Raw genomic sequence first — 19,536 nt, forward strand, 5'->3', positions numbered from 1 at the left:
TGGTTCCAAAATGTCCATGCGCTGCAACACTTATGTGTAACACAGTCATGCCACATAAGCAGTCACACGAATTGGAGCCCTACGTATCCCAGATAACAAATGCGTGGAAAGTGACATGACTTCTTTTCTTATTATGTATCTTCCTTTATTATTTGCTTTTTATCAAGAAGATATAATCATTGTTAATATGCATGGGTAAAACACAAGTTCAACATACATGAAGTAAACATTGACAGAAAGCTTAACAATTCCAACGGTAGATAATTTTACAATAAGTAAGACATTTTTTTAACAGCTAATCAGACTATGTCTCACAACCAAAGAAAAGGAAAATGCAATATTCAAAAACCTATAGATGCAGCAAAAGCAGATGTTAGAGTGAAATTTATGCCATAAATGCTTGTGTTAAGAAAACGTTTCCAATAAACAAAATTACACCACAAGGAACTAGAAAAAGAAGAAACTTAGATGAAATTTAGTGAGGAAGGAAATCCCTAGCAAAGAAAATCAGAAATAAAGTGGAGACCAGAATAAACAATAACATAACATTGAAAGTACTTTTTTTTTTTTTTAAATTAATGAGACTTTCTTCTCTCCAGAATGAAACTGTTTGGTAGATGAACAAAAATTTAAGAATCTAACACTATTGGTGATTTGTGATCAATATTTTTAGAAGTACTATGAGTCAGGCAAAACATGAATGTAGGCAGATCGATAGCTCTCTCTATAATTTAAGTATTTGCTTTTTTTCTGACTTAATAGCCTATTTTTGAACTATGGCATTTTTGTCACCATATTTTTTTTTAATCTTTAAGAAATCTTTTACCTGAACTGTATGAAAAGATTCTCATCTTGAGCACATTAAGAACATTCTGTAAGTGTCTGAAAATGGAATTGAAATAAGCATAAAATATATAATTGTTTAGAATCATTTGCCTTCTGGCATCATGACTCCTTCGTGTTTAGTGTTTGAGACCTTATGCTTTTGCTCCGTAGAATGATATATATAGAAAGAGAGACTGTTTATCCAGTGGTACATAAAGATAATTTAGATACTGAAATGACAAGATGTTTTGAGAAGAGTAGCAGTGTCTTAACTATTTACCATATTTACCTTATGTCTACTTTTGGACTTTCAATTTTCATAATCACTAATAATGCTATACAGAAAGTAGAGATCAGCAAAAAAGTCATGCCTTCTGAAGGTCATAGAATTGTATTAACTTAGGAAAGGCCAGCTGATCTAGCTTTCTACTTTGATAACCCGGAGACTAGCTTTTGCCAACAGCCTGGAGTTTTTGGACAGTTAAGAGACTTATTGTACACATGACTGAGGTAGACACCAGAATACCAATTTATTAATTTCACCAACAGTGATAATGGCTACACAGACCATAAATACTATGGCTTGTATAATAAATGCAGGGTCCCCTTAGAGTCAAACTATGTGTAAAACAAGAAATAATTAAAAGTCCTTTTATTGATTTACTCTGATAAATCGCTTCACAAAGACCTTAAGTATTTTAAATCTCTTCTTGTCAGCTCATTCTCTACACGGCAATTGGAAGTTTGCTTGGAGAGCATAGAAGCAGAACAGTGGAAGTTAGTATCTCTAGTGTTTAGAGTTATTACATATACTTTAGTATTTCAAGTTGGTGATAGACGTGGTGTTGCCAATGAGACTAGGACCATTCCACCTCTAGACCATTGCTTCCTCCCTCCACGCGTAGAGTATATGTGGAGGAAAGTATAGTAATGAGATTAGAAATAGCTAAAGACACCTGTAATGTGGTGGCCCAGTCTACTTCTCCTCTAGATAGTGCTTACTTGGTAGCCGCCATTTCTTCCTTTCTCTCTGTTATTCAGCTGATCAAGACTTCTGCTATTAGTATTTCTTCTTTACGATTGCAAATACGTTTGATCAGTTTGTTGCTAGGTATGATTGGCCAGGGAGCATTTCTCTATGAGGAGATTTCATATTTCTTATTGATTTCCTGCTTTACCTCCTGGAAAGCAAGGTGCTTTCTTCATCTTGGAGAGATTTGGTGTTGGGTTTTTGGTTTTTTGAGGAGAGGACGTATAGGTTACACTGTAGCTATAATTTTTTTTTAGTTTTTTAACGTTTATTTCTTTTTGAGAGGTTGGGAAAGACTGAGTGTGAGCAGGGGAGGAACAGAGAAGAATCCGAAGCAAGCTTCAGGCTCTGAGCTGTCAGTACAGAGCCCAATACGGGGCTTGAACCCACGAACTATGAGATCATGACCTGAGCCGAAGTCAGATGATTCACTTACGGAGCCACCCAGGCGCCCCTAAAGTTTTAAAGTAAATAGTATCCATGGTTTATTGAGTGTCTACTTAGTGCTGAATGCTCTACAAGTCATTTTGCATACACTACACAGTTTAGTCTCAAAAAGCATTACCAGAAAATATTTACATCTCATTTTAAAGATGAGTAAATTGAGATAGATTCAAGAGTTAAAGATGAGTAAATTGATATAGATTCAAGGTAAGTCTCACAGCTAGCAAGTAGTAGAATCATTATTTTAATTCATGTTTGTCTGATTCCAGGGACTTTTTTTTTTTTTAACTGTGCTATTATTCTTAGTAGAGTATCTGCAGTACTCGAATACTGTATTCCTTTGAAACTTTTAACACTAAGAATAGTATTATTCAGCAATGATTAGGAGCATCTTTTTCACAGTAAATTTTAAATTTAAAAATCAGGGTTATATATGAAAGAAGCAGTGTGGCAGCTAAGACTTTCCTGCCTGGTCTAGAATAAGAATGGATGATTAGGTAACACTCTTTGTTAAGCAAAATAACAACTTTCTCAAGGTCAGATCAAGTTGTAAATACAAGAGTTCTTTTCTTTAACTAGAAATTTTAACTCTATACTACTTCTATATAACTCTTGTAGTGAAAAGAAAGGAACTATCTGCTTAAGAGTAATTGCCACATATTTTAAGCTCTAGTAGTGTTCTTAGACTCAAATACAAAACAAAAGTGTTTAATTTTTAATTGTCTAAGTGAATTTTCTTATAGGCATTAGCTCATCAAAACCAAACATCTTTATTTGATTTCCCTCTCTTACTTAGGTATTCTAAAGAGCAAATAAGTCTAGAATCTACCTCTGAACCTTTGATAGCATTGTGGAAATGAAAATTGAAATATTTTTATATTTTCACTTTTTTTACCACTTTGCATATGTGATGTTAGAAATAAATGGGGAGGCGAGGGAAGAAAAATCCTCAAATGTTTCAAGATTAACGGCAATTGTAAAATTTATTCAATTCTTAATAAGCTTTAAGCAAATATCAAACTTTTTGTCATGAAGTCTGAGGTTTGCTTATAACTAATATTTATTTCTACATGTCATAATAATCTTACTTTTAATAAAATGCAAATTTGTTATAATGGCCACCATTCACTTATTTTGTTTATTTTTTGATGAAAGAAATTTTAGTTCTTTTCCCTCTTTTAGCTGCCGACAGTATTTGTTATTCATAGATGTTCTGTCTTCAATGAGGTCTATCAAAGTGTAAAACTAGATGGGTATGTTTTGCTTTTTTTTTCCCCCTTTAAAATGGAATGGTCTTTCCTTATGCAGTGTTCTTAGGTGAATTCTCTTGTTTAAGAAGCCAGAATACAAGAGAGTGCTATATTAGTGTATTATTCTCACAACAAACAAGCACTGTTCTGTTGCTACCTGCTTGGCCATTGTTTCTGATTGTGTGCGCTTTGCAGTGGTATTTGGATGGTTTCCTGCTCTCTGCCAGCACAAAAAGGCATTTCTGTTACAATGGCCCCTAACCACACAATGACGGCATTAAGGATTTATGTGGAGGTTTCATTATTTTCTCCTCTTTTGTTCCTTCCAGGATGTCTTCCAAGCGACCAGCCTCTCCGTATGGGGAAGCAGATGGAGAGGTAGCCATGGTGACAAGCAGACAGAAAGTGGAAGAAGAGGAGAGTGACGGGCTCCCAGCCTTTCACCTTCCCTTGCATGTGAGTTTTCCCAACAAGCCTCACTCTGAGGAATTTCAGCCAGTTTCTCTGCTGACGCAAGAGACTTGTGGCCATAGGACCCCCACCTCTCAGCACAATACAATGGTAGGTTGCTCATGGTCTCTTGTGCCTACACTCACTTTTTGACCAGTTTGCTCCTCTGATAAGTTTGGCTTCAGTCTTTTGCTTTAGAATTATCATCCACTTAACAGCCATACACAAGATTCATTCCTAACCTCTTAGAATTCTTTATAAGTAAATAGATTCCAGTAGGAAGTAGAAGATGCTTTTTTCCCCCTGTTTTTCAAGAATTTTGCTGTTGAGACACTTACAAGTTAATTAGAAGAAAAAAACATACATATAAGAATAATGTTAAAATAGCACATTTAAAGTTAGCATGAAAGTGAGATGTCACAGTATTTCTATTAAAGGTTTTTCTGGGGGTGCCTGGGTGACTCAGTGAGTTAAGCGCCTGATTTCAGCTCAGGTCATGATCTCACGGTTCGTGAGTTCGAGCCCCGCATCCAGCTCTGTGCTGACAGCTCAGAGCCTGGAACCTGCTTTGGATTATGTGACTCCCTCTCTGCCCCTCCTCCACTCATGCTCTGTCTCTCTCTGTCTCTCAAAAAATAAATAATAAAAAAAGGTTTTTCTGGATAGAGTTACATCATATTTTGAACATCTCCACCATGATAAATCAATGTTTTTCAATTCTTTGCTTTGCCCAGATTGGATTCCAGTATTCCTTATGGTACTGGGAATATTATAGAAGAATATATTTTATAGAAACTACAGTTTTTTAATGCGACTGCAATAATTTCTAACTCAGTCTCTTTCACACTGTTTTGATAATTCGGTAATTCCCTGGTGCATCCTATTCCTGAATTTGCAACTCAGGATAACATATCTGGCCCCTTGTCCTGGGGTCTGGCTCATTGCGGAAGATTAGGAAACTGGTTTCATGGACGAGAGGGAAGAAAAGTGGCTTAGCATCTTTGGCTGAAACATATAAGCACGTGCACACATACACACACACACACACACACACACATACACACACACACGTAAGGCTTTTAGGTCCTTCTTAGGAACTTAAATACACAATCAGCATATTGGTAAGGTAGCAGGGCACTTAGCTGCCAACAAAACCACCCTCACCTTTTCAACATGACTGCTTGGGTAGATGGGTTTTGTGACCTTCTCCTCTTCTACTTCAAGGATGGTGGGGCCATTAATATGAACCAGATTACACCAACAAAATTATGTTTCCTCAGACAGTCTCATACTTATAAAGACAAGGTTGATTCTGTGAAATCTTTTTTTTTTTTTTTGCTTTCTCTAGAAAATTATTATATATCACAAATGTGCTTGGAACTGAAATACGCCAACTTATTTATGTTACTAAATTACCATATATAGAATTAAATCAACAAGAAGAATCAGATATCTCCTAATAACTGTGAAATGGATGCTGTTCTTTGATACTCACATCAGATTTAAATACCTCTTTCAACATTTTAAGCCTTACAGGTCAGAATTGCACTGGGTATGTGACTATGTGCCAAGATTTTCCCCTCAAGGATAGTATTTCCGCTAACACTATGTAACACTTATATAGATGTGGTATTTTAATCACATTATCATATTAACTCATTTGACCTTCACAGTAATACAGTGGGTGTTATTTTTGGTGTCATTTTACAAATGAGGAAACCGAGGCACATAGGGGTTAAATAACTTGATTAGATCACTATTGATATGCAGGAGAACCAGGGTTGTTTACCCAGACATTCTGGCTTTGGAGTCCATGCTTATAAACATTACAAGCTCCTCACAAGAGCACATGCATATTTTGTTATCTGATTATCTCTTATTTGGCAAGCTAAATCATACTATCCATATCCCTACCTTCTTTCTCTATTGTGAGTTTGTATTAGTTATGTGCAATGATACAACTTTTTGGTCTCCTCTCAAAAAGGTTAAATTAGGAAAAGGAAAGGAGAAAATGGTAGTACACAGTTCAACAGGGTAAGGAGATCATACCCTGTATTTGGCCTTGCATCTCTGCTAATAGCTTTCCTCTCTCAATATTTTGACCATTGCGTTCTCTCAAGGAGTGCTTCTTGGTTTTTTGCCTTGTGATATTACTCTAAACATAAACACACAAATTTGAAGGAGTGGATATAAATAGTTACAACCAGAAGAACATCACAAAGTAAAGGGGAGATTATTTTAAGTTTATTCAAGGATGGATATAAGAAAAGTATATTAAGTTACATTCTGAAGTTGGCATGAGAGGATGCTGTGATGCAGGATGTTAGTGAAAAGGAAACCATTCAGTTTTTAATGGAGAATTCAGTTCAACTGGATACAAACTATGAATCGCCTACTTTGTACCAAGTTTGTTGTTGTTGTTGGGCACTATGGAAATAGATTTAAATAAAACACAACTCTTTTCCCCAAACTACTTCATCTAGAGTAGCAGTTCTTAGCCAGGGCCTATGGGATCTCCTGAAAAGGAGTGGACAATTCTGTATTATGCATACATGTGAGTAAGATCATAGGTTTCATCAGATTCACAAGCTGATCTCCGGATACAAGTGGTTTAACTTAGTTTTAGTGACATGAACATTGATTCTTTTACTTTACGTCTAACTAGTTTGTAAATTTGTTCCTGCCTCAAATGTTTCTTGATTCCATCAGCTTTTCATCTCTTGAGTAGACAAGTCTGTGGAAAAGTCTGTCATATGATCTCAGAGTTTTAGCTTCTCTCTGGTTTTTCTTTCAATATTCACTGGACGTGTTTCCCTGAGAAATGAGTTGGATTATTTATCCCACTTTGGAAACTAATGTGTGTCCTTGTTTCTGACAGGATTTAGTCTAAAACCCTTTGGCTTAGCATAAAATTCTGTATAGAGTAGCACCAAACTATGGCTTTGGTATTCTCTTCTGCCACATCTGGCCATGGACCCGGTATTCTTGTCATGCCAAGTTTTTCATACAGGTTCAGAAACATACCAGGTGACCTCGAATGACACAGCTTTATTCTTTGTACCTGAAAGACATTCTCTTTTCAGATTTTACCTTCCTGATGAACTATGTTTCTCCCATAAGACTGAGTTCAAAAATTGCTTCTTTTTGAGATGCTTTCACAGACTTCCCAAGCAGAATGCTTGCTGAATTATTCTTTTATCTGTGACATTTGTTTATTCTTTTCTCATGGCCTACATTATAATTTATGTGTTTGTACGTTTGCCTGTCTGTATACTGTATTTCTCCTTGAAGGCACAGTCATACAAATCACATATATGACATATATGAATATATTTCTGATACTTACCACATAATAGACACTCAGTGTGTGATTACTAATTACTGGCAGAGTTCATATGGAAGATTAAATAGTGAATATGTTTTGGGCAGAGTTGTTAAGGCACTATTCATGGAGAATATGCTGATTTTCCAGGAATTTAACAACTAAAGTAGAATATACTAACATTATATATTCAGAATGCTTCAGAAAGTGTGTCATAATAGCCATGATATATTCAGCTGTTAAGCTGATTTATATATTTTATTCATTTATCAAAATGATTGAATATATTTACAGAATTGTTATTCAACACAAATGCATTATACTTATTCTGGGTAGTAGGCCATTGTCATGTTCACTTAACAGGAACTTTTATTTAAGTAGGAAAATACAGTTTATTAAAAAAAATTAGTGTTTATTTTTGAGACAGAGAAAGACAGAGCATGAGGGTGAAGGGGCAGAAAAAGAGGGAGACACAGAATCCAAAGCAGCCTCCAGGTGCTGAGCTGTCAGTACAGAGCCCAATGTGAGGCTCCAGGTGATGAACCGCAAGATCATGAACTGATCTAGAGTCAGATTCTTAACCAACTGAGCCACCCAGGTGCCCCAGGAAAATACATTTTCTATCTTTTCTCTGTTCAATATCTTTGAAAACAGAGACAATGTTTCACGGTCTCTATTTCAAAGAGTTCAATTTAAGGAGAAAAAAAAAAAACACAGGTTTCCAGATTTCATTGCCTGTTTATGTGTGACATTCATACTCTATTCTTAAATTTAAAAAAAAAACATGAGAGGTCCACATTTTATATTGCCAATATAGTTTAGAGACAAAGTAAAACTGATGAGTAATCTCTGTAAGGCTGGCTTGAAGTTACATAGAGCTATTCTCTGTATAACATTTAAGTTGGAAAATATTTTCTGCAATAAAAGTTCTGTACACTTCACAGTCGTTGCCATATAAAGATTTTGAGAAATTAGGGTTGTTTGTTCATATCCATTGTATGCAGGAATTTGGAATTGGGTCAAATGAAGGTATAATTCTTCCTTTCTGAAGTTGTGTTTATTGCCTTAATGTTTTGGAGAAATGGATTAAATGCCTAAATAAGAGCAGCTCACAGACAGTTATATTGGTGTGGCTACTATGGGTGCATCTATTCTTGGAATGGTTTACTCATTATTCAGAGTGCGTCGTAGATGAAATGTCTTCAGATTATGTGCATATATTTATTTAAGAAACTGTCATATTTCTAATAAGTGTAATATTGAGACACATATTGCATAGGTATGTAAAAGACAGATTTTGTGGGTTCCTTTTCTGAAGCTCTTATTAGCAATTAATGACAAATTTTGATTTTCATGTAATTTTCAAAAAGGTGAAAGTCAAGGTTGGAGAGTCATAGTCTGACATGAGCGGAAGGGCAGTATGCGGCTTTAGTTCTACTGAGAATCAAATCTTCTTGTCCCCTTCCCCCCTTTTTAAACATGGGTTTGGAGACTGTCACTGTAGAGTTTCAGAGACAAGCAAGAATCACTGTAATTTCTGGTGGTTTTTAATAATAGTTCTGATACAGATGAATTTATTTCATGATGCAAAGAACTGTTGAGAGCAAACATATCCTCATGTCAGTCAGTGTGATTACAGATGAGCACCAGAAGGGAAGAGAGGGAGTCTGAAGAGAAATTAAGTAGCAGCATCAGAGGCAGCTAAGGGACCATTTTGGTGCTCATTTTCTGTCTGGTTGCATTGCTACTTCTGCTGGTTAGATTGTTGTTGAAGTGTCAAATGTGATGTGAAATGAAAGTCTTGACCACCTGTGGTCACTGAATAGTCAATTGTCTCTTTTTTGGTTTTTTTTTGTTTGTTTTTTTCACAGAAGGTATACTCTTATCTCAGCCAAACTCTCTTTTGACTTCTTAAAATCCTGTTGAGTGACTACTTTTGTGTAACTTTAGAGTGGCTGCTTCCCAACAGTGACTTTTAAAATATACAATTATTTATTATAACAGTACAGAATTTTTATTAAAAAAAATAATTTGAGTTGCTCACGTTATAGATAGCTCAATTTCCTATGAAATAAATATTGCATGTATATACGTTTTTTAACATTTAAAGATCTATTGGATCTGAAAATATGTTTTAATTTATTTTAATATACAATGTAATGTCTGTATTGATAATATTTTCCTGGAACTGTTTAAAGAAAACTCTGGGACATACTATATTGGGATTAATAATTTGATTTATCTTAATGTCAGTGTGTTTAAACATTGCAGGGACACTAGTTATCATAAAGCAACATTCAGTGTGAGTCAGTTTTCTTCCTGAAGTCCATCAAAAGAATACAAAAGTGTTTTAAGTTGGATAATTTTTTTAACTCTTAAAAAAATGTTTATTTATTTATTTTGAGAGAGAGCACAAGCAGGGGAGGGGCAGAGAGAGAGAGGGAGACACAGAATCCAAAGCAGGCTCTAGGCTCTGAGCTGTCAGCACAGAGCCTGACATGGGGCCCAAACTCACGAACCCTGAGATGATGTCGTGAGCCGAAGTCAGACGTTCAACCCAGTGAGCCACCCAGGCGCCCCTTAAGTTGGATCTTCTATAGAAGTTGGACATATAGCTGGGAACCAAGTATAACACTATGGCAAGGCTCCAACGTATAAAATCCAACCTTAATGATGAAATTCACTTAATACATGTGACAGAGAAAAGTTTTTACTTCCTCTGGATTACTGTCAACTCCGATTACTTATTTGTCCCCCCCCAAATAATTTTCATTGCTATATTATAGCTGTGTCTTGAAATACTCTTTATATGAACTTTGCTTATATTAGTAATGTATCTTCAACGTTTGACTAGGATAATGTTATGTATGAAGTACTGTTCAGATAATATACAAAAGAAAAGAGAAAAATACATGTGTTATTTAAAAATAAGTCACAGAATAGGACTTTAATTATGGTGTGGTAAAGATTCCTATTTCTATATGGCAGTTTTTATAAGCTTTTAAATTTCTGGTTACCTTTGTACATCAAACTTAGCATAAGTTATTATGATGGTATAATGCATACTGTTGTTAACACCAGTGAGGTTATTGTGCAAGTTCTAATAATGAGCATTTCATTGTTTAGGGAGAGCAGTCTCCTACACTCTAGACAAAAGTGTAATTACTTTTGAACGATGTGGAATGTGTGCAGTTTAATAGCATGGAGAATAGATTCAGAAAGATTCAGATAAGTAAGCTTGGAAGCCATATGTGCAGTGTGGCAGTATAAAATTATGATAGTAGGCAGTATAATTCTACACACACATACCCGATTTCACACAGTTTATCTCTAAACTGTTGTTTCTGTAAGAGATAGGCTTGCTTATCTGAACAAGGCCAATTCAATTGAAACAAGGTGAAAATGGTGACAAGTTTGTATTTGTTTTTTATGGTAAATTGATGTTTATCATACAATGAAATTACATTGTTACCAACATTATTCTGTAAATGTTGTCAGAAAATACCACATGAAGCTGTTTATCTAGATATAATCCAAGGCTTGTGTTTGAATGTAAGCTGTTCAATCTTTATACTTGCATTGTTTCTGGAAATCATTCCCAGGGCTAGCAGGAATGAGGACATGTGAAAAACAACCAGTTGGGGTTCATCAAAGCCACTGGATAAGTTGTGCAATGGGTCTTTTTGTCCTGTTGCCTTACAATTTCATTCCTTTGGGTTGGGGGGAGGGCTGAATATCAGTGGGGAAAACCTTGATTCATTTAATGTCCACAGTATATTTGAAGTACTACTGTTGAGTTGAAAGTTAACTGGGCCTTGAGAAATTAAGGAATGTACTCTCCCACCGTGGGGAAAAAGTGCTATGTGGGAGTTGCAGGCTAGTTCAGGACACTTGATGAGTGTCCCCACAAAATGCTATCCAGTGACAGGTGAATAAATAAGAACTTCTAAATCTGTAGTAACGGGGAAATGTGTTTGCTTAAGAATATGTGGCCTAATGAAGTTAATGACTTTCATTTAATAGGAAGTATTGTGGAAAGATTCAACTTAATTATATACAATGAATACCTATCACCAGAGATAGGGAGATGAATAAGAACCCTTCCTTCATGTGCCTTTTTGTATAGTATGGGGATAAGATAACCAGAAAATCACCATAATTTTTTATAAAATACTAGAACCCTGATACAGGCTAACAAGTGCTAAGGAGATTAACAGTTATTTACATCTCATTGGGTATCATTAATATAAGGCTTTTAGTTAATATTTCAGTATAATTTTGCCTTTGGCACGTATTTCCCCAGGAGCAATAACTAAGAAAGAGGAAAAGAGCAAGTTAAAAAAAATACTGAAGGGGCGCCTGGGTGGCGCAGTCGGTTAAGCGTCCGACTTCAGCCAGGTCACGATCTCGCGGTCCGTGAGTTCGAGCCCCGAGTCGGGCTCTGGGCTGATGGCTCAGAGCCTGGAGCCTGTTTCCGATTCTGTGTCTCCCTCTCTCTCTGCCCCTCCCCCATTCATGCTCTGTCTCTCTCTGTCCCAAAAATAAATAAACGTTGAGAAAAAAATTTAAAAAAAAAATACTGAAGACAAAGCATACTGTAAATATCTTAACATAAAATATGAGGAAGTTAGTAAAATACATGTCTCACATTGATAGGAAAACAATCAACTACTTTAGTTATTGGGGTTTTGCATGTTTCCTTTCTTTTTCTGTGTGACCACCTTGAATGAGGTGGAAAGAATGAAGAAATACTTGGCTAGGGTATTGGAAATAGCAAAGACACTAAGAAGCGGTGCTGGAAATTTACTTGACTGGTGGTCCTGATTTTGTGGAATGGATAGGTGTCCCTCTTTATTTCATTTACTATTTCAGATCTGCATAATAGAATCCTTTGTATTTGGCAGTTAAAAATAATGAAAAGTTTGGGGACCAACTTTCATTTTGTAGCTTAGATATTTTGTTCTCAGTTCTTCATCATTTTCTTCCTTTGATTCTTTTCCTTCTTTGTTCCTCTTTTCCTCGCTTTCAGTTTGCTCCTATCAGAAAAACATTCTTAATGGGTTCTCTTGTGGATCTCAATGGAGCCATTATCAGGAAGGAAGAGAGGGTTGGAGAATCAGCACCATTGTGCTCTGATATATACTTCCTTCTTATTTACATATATTGCCTCTTGGGGGCTTGCCAAACTTCCTGTAGTCGGCCTAGGTTTCTCTTACTGTATGTGATTAATAAAGGTCAGTTGGTTCTATGATAGAATTTTCACTGATTTTTAGTTAGTTCTTCACAAAACTATGTGGCATATTTACTCAATTTATTCAGAAATCATATTTGCTTTTCTTTCATGATTCAATGTTGATAGTAAATTATAATATTATATTTAATGTACTTACTGGAAAAAAGGACTTAGAAGTCTATACTAGTTTTGATATTATTTTTGGAAATTGTGCTTATCATTGAATCCAAATGTCTGGGACCTAGTGCTTTAGCAGATATGTTATGCTCTTTGTGTGCCTGTTCCTAGCTTCTATTTTAAATTATTTGACAGCTTCTGTCACTATTTTCAATACATTCTTGGTTCCTTCTTTAACTCAATTATTGCTTTTTGTCTTCATATTTCTTTCCTATATTTGAGATTTTGTAGAGATTGGTAAAAATGGAAATTATTTACATAACTATAAGGTGATTTTGATGTTACTTTAACTGTATTAACTTAGTACGAGTGATAATAGCAACGAGTTTCTCGTTGTTTCTTATTTTGTAATTGCAAGGGACAGTCACTTAAGGGAATGCAAAATAAATAAGAATTTTCCAGTGTTGGTGACTGAATTCTAGGAATTAGAATGAAACCTACAATTGCCAATGGGACCTCAAAATATTTCAAATAATACCTATACCATATTCCCTCTTGGCTTTATCAGTTAGATACAACTATCTACTGTACCTAAAAAGAGAGGAATTATCTTTGTAGAGCAGTTTCTCTAAAAAGCACAAACACTGGCACTTAATTTGGATCTTAAGAAAGTGAAGTCATAAAAAAAAAAATGTAAGGAAGTATTGGGTTTTCGTTCTAATTTCTTTTTCTCATGTATTTTGGCAATTAGACTCATACACCTTTCTCTTTTATAAGTATAGACAAACACAAATGCCTGCATTGGTGGGGGGGGGTGATGGATTTTTTAAAAACAGAAAGGAATTCAATAGTACAGAAAATCTAATAGGAAGATAGAAATGAGCACTCTGAAGAGGAAGGGTTCCTTAAGAAATGCCAATCTGAATTCAGAATGAACACTTTTGCCATATGAGGTGCCTTTAAAAGCATTAAGTGAGGGGTGTCTGGGTGGCTCAATTGGTTGAGCATCCGACTTCATCTCAGGACATGATCTCACGGTTTGTGAGTTCAAGCCCCGCGTCGGGCTCCGTGCTGACAGCTCAGAGCCTGGAGCCTGCTTCGGATTCTGTCTCCCCCTCTCTCTGCTCCTCCCCTGCTCACACTCTGTCTCTCTCTCAAAAATAAATAAAGATTAAAAAACAAATTTAAAAAAAAAGCATTAAGTGAGTTTAAATTCTTTTCTTCCTCCACAAAGTTTGAGATGCCCATAATTTGTACTGGCATGAAAGCTGTCATTAACAATGAATTCATTATAGCATTTTAATATGAGACCAGCTTGATCATTCTGTACCCTTTCTCCCCCCATTTTTTGTTTTACAAAGTCAATTTTATGTTTCTCTATGCTCTGTAGAGGAGAAAGCCGAAAGTTCTTTGTTACTTGTAGCGGGGAAATAAATGTAAAGCTAACTTAAATTTACAGTTGTAATCGTTCCTTTTGTTAACAGATCTTTATACATACGCAGCAAGCTTTTTAAAACTTTTTCCCAGAGACAGTTTTTAGGAATGATCCATGTGAGCAGATGAGGTGTGAATGTAAGGAGAGCAGCCTTGGGCAGCTCTGTGACACTGACATCACATGATAAAGTAAATGAACACAAGTGACTGGATTTTGTGTCTTATTTAGTCAAGGCTGCTTCTGCGGCAGCAGAGCAAACAATGTTATCATTATATAGAGAAGCAGTGTTTACTTCAGTGTCTCTTCTTAGCCCTTAAAAATCCAGCCTGTCTCGAGATAAAACAGTTAATCTTGTTGGTCGATAACCCTAAATGAGAGAATAATATTCTAAGAGTGAATAAACAATTTTAAATGGAGGTAGGATATAAAGAAGGAGCATAACCACAAAGGCACTATTAAGGACCTTTTTATGTGTGTATGAATATAAAATATGTATCATGTAAAAAGTCAAAACCTATATTAATGAGTAACAAAAAATAGGTTACGATAATTTACAGTGTTAGACTTAATAAGGTGCTAAGCCTGGTACCCCCTTCTGTTGCTGCTGCTGCTGGGCCCTTCCCTCTGTGTAAACATATATCTGGAGAGGGGGATATTGCCGGGCTGTTACCAGTATCCATCTTTAGGCTTTGTAGCAGTGGCTGGCATGCTTTGCACACCAGGGACACAGGAGTCAGAGAACATGCTTCTTCTGAATCTGAGATTTTGATTTCCCCAGAGTCATCAGTAGAATATAAGAAGCGACTTTGAAAGTCTTGTGTGAATATATCTTATAGCCTATCTATAGTCTGATAGTCGCAGTTCACATATGGGAGATTTAAAATAGTCAATGCTCTGTAGAATATGTTATCTAATAATTAATAATAGAGATGTATAATATTTCAATCTTTTCTATGTACCAGCCAGACTACATTTATTTTTTCAGCCAATTTTATGTCAGCCCAGTGAGTTCGACAACTGTGATTATCCCCAGTTTACACACAGACAACAGTCTTGGGTGAAGTAATTTGCCTAATAAGTAAGTGGGAGAGTTTGGAGTCATGACTTTAGAACCCAAGCACTTACTAACTGTACTTACTGCCTCCCCACTCATACAAACATTGAAATCAGTTTTATAGTTTATTGGAATAAATAATTTTAAAAACCCTTAGAAATCCATGTGGGGCATTCAGGTGGAATAATTCATTGTTGCCTATTATACCTTAACTCAGAGACAACTTGATTTTTTAATCTTTTTATCTGGCTTGAAATGGACCAAGAGATTTAACTAATTCAGAATGGGTACTAGAAGTTCTGCATAGGCTGTTGGGTAATATATGGGATTTTAAAGGAATACTTGCTAAACCTTTCACATCAAGATTAGGAGTAATTTGTGCTCTGCCTATGAGACTGTTGGCAAAGCATAGTGGTTTAGCACATGGCACTAGTGACAAAATTACTGAGTAAATTCCATGTTCTGCTGTTTAATATCTTATGGCATTTGGCAGTTATAGAAATTTTCTGTACCTTAGTTTTGTCATCTGTAAAATAGGTATGATAAGAATAGCATCTGAGAGAGTGTTATGTTTAAAGAAGTCAGTATACCTAAAGCACTCTGGTGCCTGGGATATAGCAGGAACTTAGCTTAGTAAATACTAGTTAAGTGAGTGCCTAAAGAAATGTTTACATTCTATGATCGGGGAGAAAAATGGTGCATTATATTAAATGACCGATACTTTCAATTCTTATAAATTTAAGTGACCTACAAGAAAAGGTAAAGCTAAGGAAGAGTACTTTTGAAATGAGAAGTCCAATAGAAATCTCAAACTCTTGTCATTAAAAGGTTTTTTTTTTCTTTGTATTTTTAACTATTAACAAAACACAGGATTATCAATCTGAAATAATCTGAGTCTCCCAGTCAGATATTTATGACAGATTCAGTTATCATAAACATTGTTCATTGGCAGCCAAATTTTTGCTTACTGTTATTAAGGCTGTTCATCAACAGCAACTTTCACCACCACCACCACCACAAGAAAAATCTACCTCAGCCAAATCAGAGCTGCATTTTGATAGGATTAAAAGATGTAGAATGTGAAGAGCCTAAATTCACCCTTGAATTGCTTGGGTTCCAAGAAAGTCCACTTTTTGTAAGGTGTCTCAGTTGTATGGTGTCACTCTGTCCCTTTGTTTTCTCCTCTGAAAATGAGGATGATACTAGAACCTCTGAATATACACAGGTGTTACAAGGATTAAATAGAATTCTCGTAAGTGTTCTTGAACTATGCTTGGCACATAGCAAAGACTTAATAGATGCTGTAGTTCTTCAGTCGTTTGTGTTCTGTTGACTAATTACTATGAATTACTAGAAGAAAACACTATGGGTTTTTTTTTTGGGGGGGGGAGGTGGTGCTCCCAGTAATCACGATTTCCTTTTAGTAACCTGCAGGATTGTTACGCACATTCCCATCCCATTTTAAGTGGTCCAGTGGTCTTATCACTAAACTTTGTCAGTATCTTTGGATGTAATTTGAACATGAGATGCAAACTCATTTAAAGGTAAAAGCTCTCAGGGACGCCTAGGTGGCTCAGTCGGTTAACTGTCCGAGTTCGGCTCAGGTCATGATCTCGTGGTTCGTAAGTTTGAGCCCTGTGTCGGCTTCTGTGCTGACAGCTCAGAGCCTGGAGCCTGCTTTGGATTCTGTGTCTCCCTCTCTCTGTACTTCCCTGCTTGCTCGCTCTCTCTCTCTCTGTCTCTCAACAAAGAATAATAATAGACATTAAAAAAAAATTTAAAAATAAAAAATAAAGGAAAAACTGTCTGGTATCTTTGGAGTCATATGCCTGTCTTGTTCAGCACCAGGTCCCTAGAGTCTGGTACAGTGACTGACACACAGTAATTGTCTTAAAATAGTTGAATGGTTGAATGGTTGAATAAAGCCTGTGCCCATAAAAGACATTCTGAGTGCAAATTTCCTTATCTACATGTTAAAATGTTACTTTACACATAGATAGTTGATGTAACAAGTAAATGAAATAATTACCTACCACAGTGCCTGTTGTATAATGAATATGCAGTTAATGCGACCCCCTTTTTGTCAGCCTTCTGATTTTCTCAGTGCAGTTGCTGTGCAGATAACTAATCACAGCATTCTCTTGTAACTTCGCATATTACACTTCTTCAAATAATCTGCCTGAGGAGACCAACATCAGTACATGCACACACACACATGCACACACCAGCAAAAGTGTTTTGGAAAATAGTATATTTAAAAATTGCTAAACTTTTGTTGCATGAATATCTGGAAGGCAAGTGATTTTTCTTTTAGTACATGGTTAAGGAGGTTCATGTTTGAGACTATGGTTTTATTAGCATATTCTTTTGTTTTTGTTTTTATTTGTTTGTTTGTTTTTACATTTCAATGTGTTTTAAAATGCCTATTTGATTTTGGGAATTTTAGAGTTCCTGTGAGAGATTCAGTCCTTTGTTTATTTGTGCTATGTTTATTGCTTTTTAAAGTCCTTTGATCTTTCCTTTCTCTTTACCAATAAGAGCAGCTTGAGCTGATGTAAAGAGGCTGAGATATGGATAAGAGGCACTGTACAAATGGATTTTTTATAGGATATTAGCTGAACCTGTCAGAAACCTGACATGTCACATTTAAAACTAACACACCTAACCAAAATGTGTATATTTCTAGCTGTTAATTCTTGATGATTAAACGTGTATTTCTGCTTTTGTTTCATTGGATAAAACTTTGACTTGTCACTTTCCTAATGTGCTTCATGTGATCTTTTTATTTCCTATCAAATAAACTCTTCCCTGTTCACTTATGTCCTCTTCAGTGGTTCTATAATTATTTTTGTTTTACATAGATAGAAACATGTTTTTCCCCCTTTTTTACATATGGTGTTTTTGCTTCATGCAGAGAGAACTACACAGATGACATTTTTTAAAAATCCAAATTTAATTCAGTTTTACATTCTTATGTTTATAACCCTGAATATCTCCAAAATGTCCTTACCTAAAACACTTTAGAGTTTTATTACTAGATTTATACCAGTAAAGATACATCAGCTTTCTTGGGGATAATCTTTAAGCAGAACTTAGCAAGACAAGCTTTGAAAACTATCATTCCTAGGAAAGTAAATCTCGAATCACGAAACATCAGTTTAATCGCTCCCCTTGACAACTTAACACGGCAGACTGAAATATAAAAGCCGATGCAAGTGGGATCAATGGATTATCTAAGTCCCTGAACATCTTCTCTTAAATCGGAGGACTTGACAGAGTGGTTGTGAGAGGGGTGTGTGTTGTGTGTCCCTTGTCATGTGCAGAGCATTAAGTTTTCGGAGATTAGTGCTGAGTGGATGTGGTCTACCTGGACATGAAGCCAGGGAGAAGGACATTGGGAGGGAATGAAAAAGAGGGGGCTACAGGAAGAGAGGGATAGAGAGATTTACATGTGAGAACTCAAGGGGCTTTGTCATGGCAATTGTATAAAGTGATATACAGTGCAAATCGACTTGAGCATGTCCCCGGATGGCAGGCGGTTTACAGCCTCCACGAGCCGAGATTACTGCTTTATCTTGTCATACTAAATTAACATGGCAGCGCGCTGTTAAACAGTGGTGACCTCTTCATCTGGGGAAATTGCTGCCTAGAAGAGAGATGGTATTTGAGTCTCTCTCTCTCTGTCTGTTTCTCTCTCCCCTTATACCCTTAAAGCATTTGGGGGTTACACAGTAGCCATTTTTAAAATATTATAGGAAAATATTTTCCTATTAATGCTACAGTAAATAGGGTGTAATTAGATCAAATGGCCATTTGGGGTAGAATAATAGGATTTTATTTATCCAGTGTTCTAAAAAATGACATATCATCTTTATACATTGGAATTAAGAATATATTGGCTGCCTTTTCATTTTAATCCCTTATTATTCTACAAATAGCCTGTTAATTTGTGTAAGAGTTAATTTCTATACTTTCCATAAGAATTGGTTGGTGGTGAAGAGATAGAGGAAATAAGGCTCAGACATTGGTTCTCCCACTCATCAGGTGGAGGGATAGCCCAAGAGAACTCGCAAGAGGATTATACCTTAAATAGAAGTACCCAAGTTACCTCTTCTTCCCAGAGCTTACCAGGTACTACTTCATTTTTCAGACTTTTAAAATTACTTTATTAAAAGAGGGGAGAGAGAGAGAGAGAGAGAGAGAGAAGATCATGAGATTAATTTGCTTCATCCCTCTGTCAGTCTGCAGCTGTTCCCTTCATGTATTTTCTAATTCAACATATAGGAAATATACTATTTGTCTCCTATCTTAAAATGTTGATAAATCAATCAAAATCATATATATATATATATATATATATATATATATATATATAT

The 19,536-nt window shown here is 35.8% G+C and overlaps 1 protein-coding gene across 13 annotated transcripts in view; it reads left to right on the forward strand.

The window, feature by feature from the left end:
- The window catches only part of SOX5 (SRY-box transcription factor 5), a 1,021,040-nt gene that overhangs the window by 660,985 nt on the left and 340,519 nt on the right, over positions 1–19,536 (forward strand). For 11 of the 13 annotated variants that reach the window (XM_040488995.1, XM_040488992.1, XM_040488993.1 and 8 more), the window contains one exon: positions 3,879–4,110. In XM_040488995.1, the coding sequence (XP_040344929.1) occupies positions 3,879–4,110 (232 nt within the window). The remainder of the gene's footprint in view (positions 1–3,878; positions 4,111–19,536) is intronic. The other 2 variants (XM_040489000.1, XM_040489001.1) reach the window with 1 other exon arrangement.

Source organism: Herpailurus yagouaroundi, unplaced genomic scaffold (genome assembly GCF_014898765.1).
Source record: "Herpailurus yagouaroundi ecotype Mexico unplaced genomic scaffold, PumYag 166, whole genome shotgun sequence".
NCBI lineage: Eukaryota > Metazoa > Chordata > Mammalia > Carnivora > Felidae > Herpailurus > Herpailurus yagouaroundi.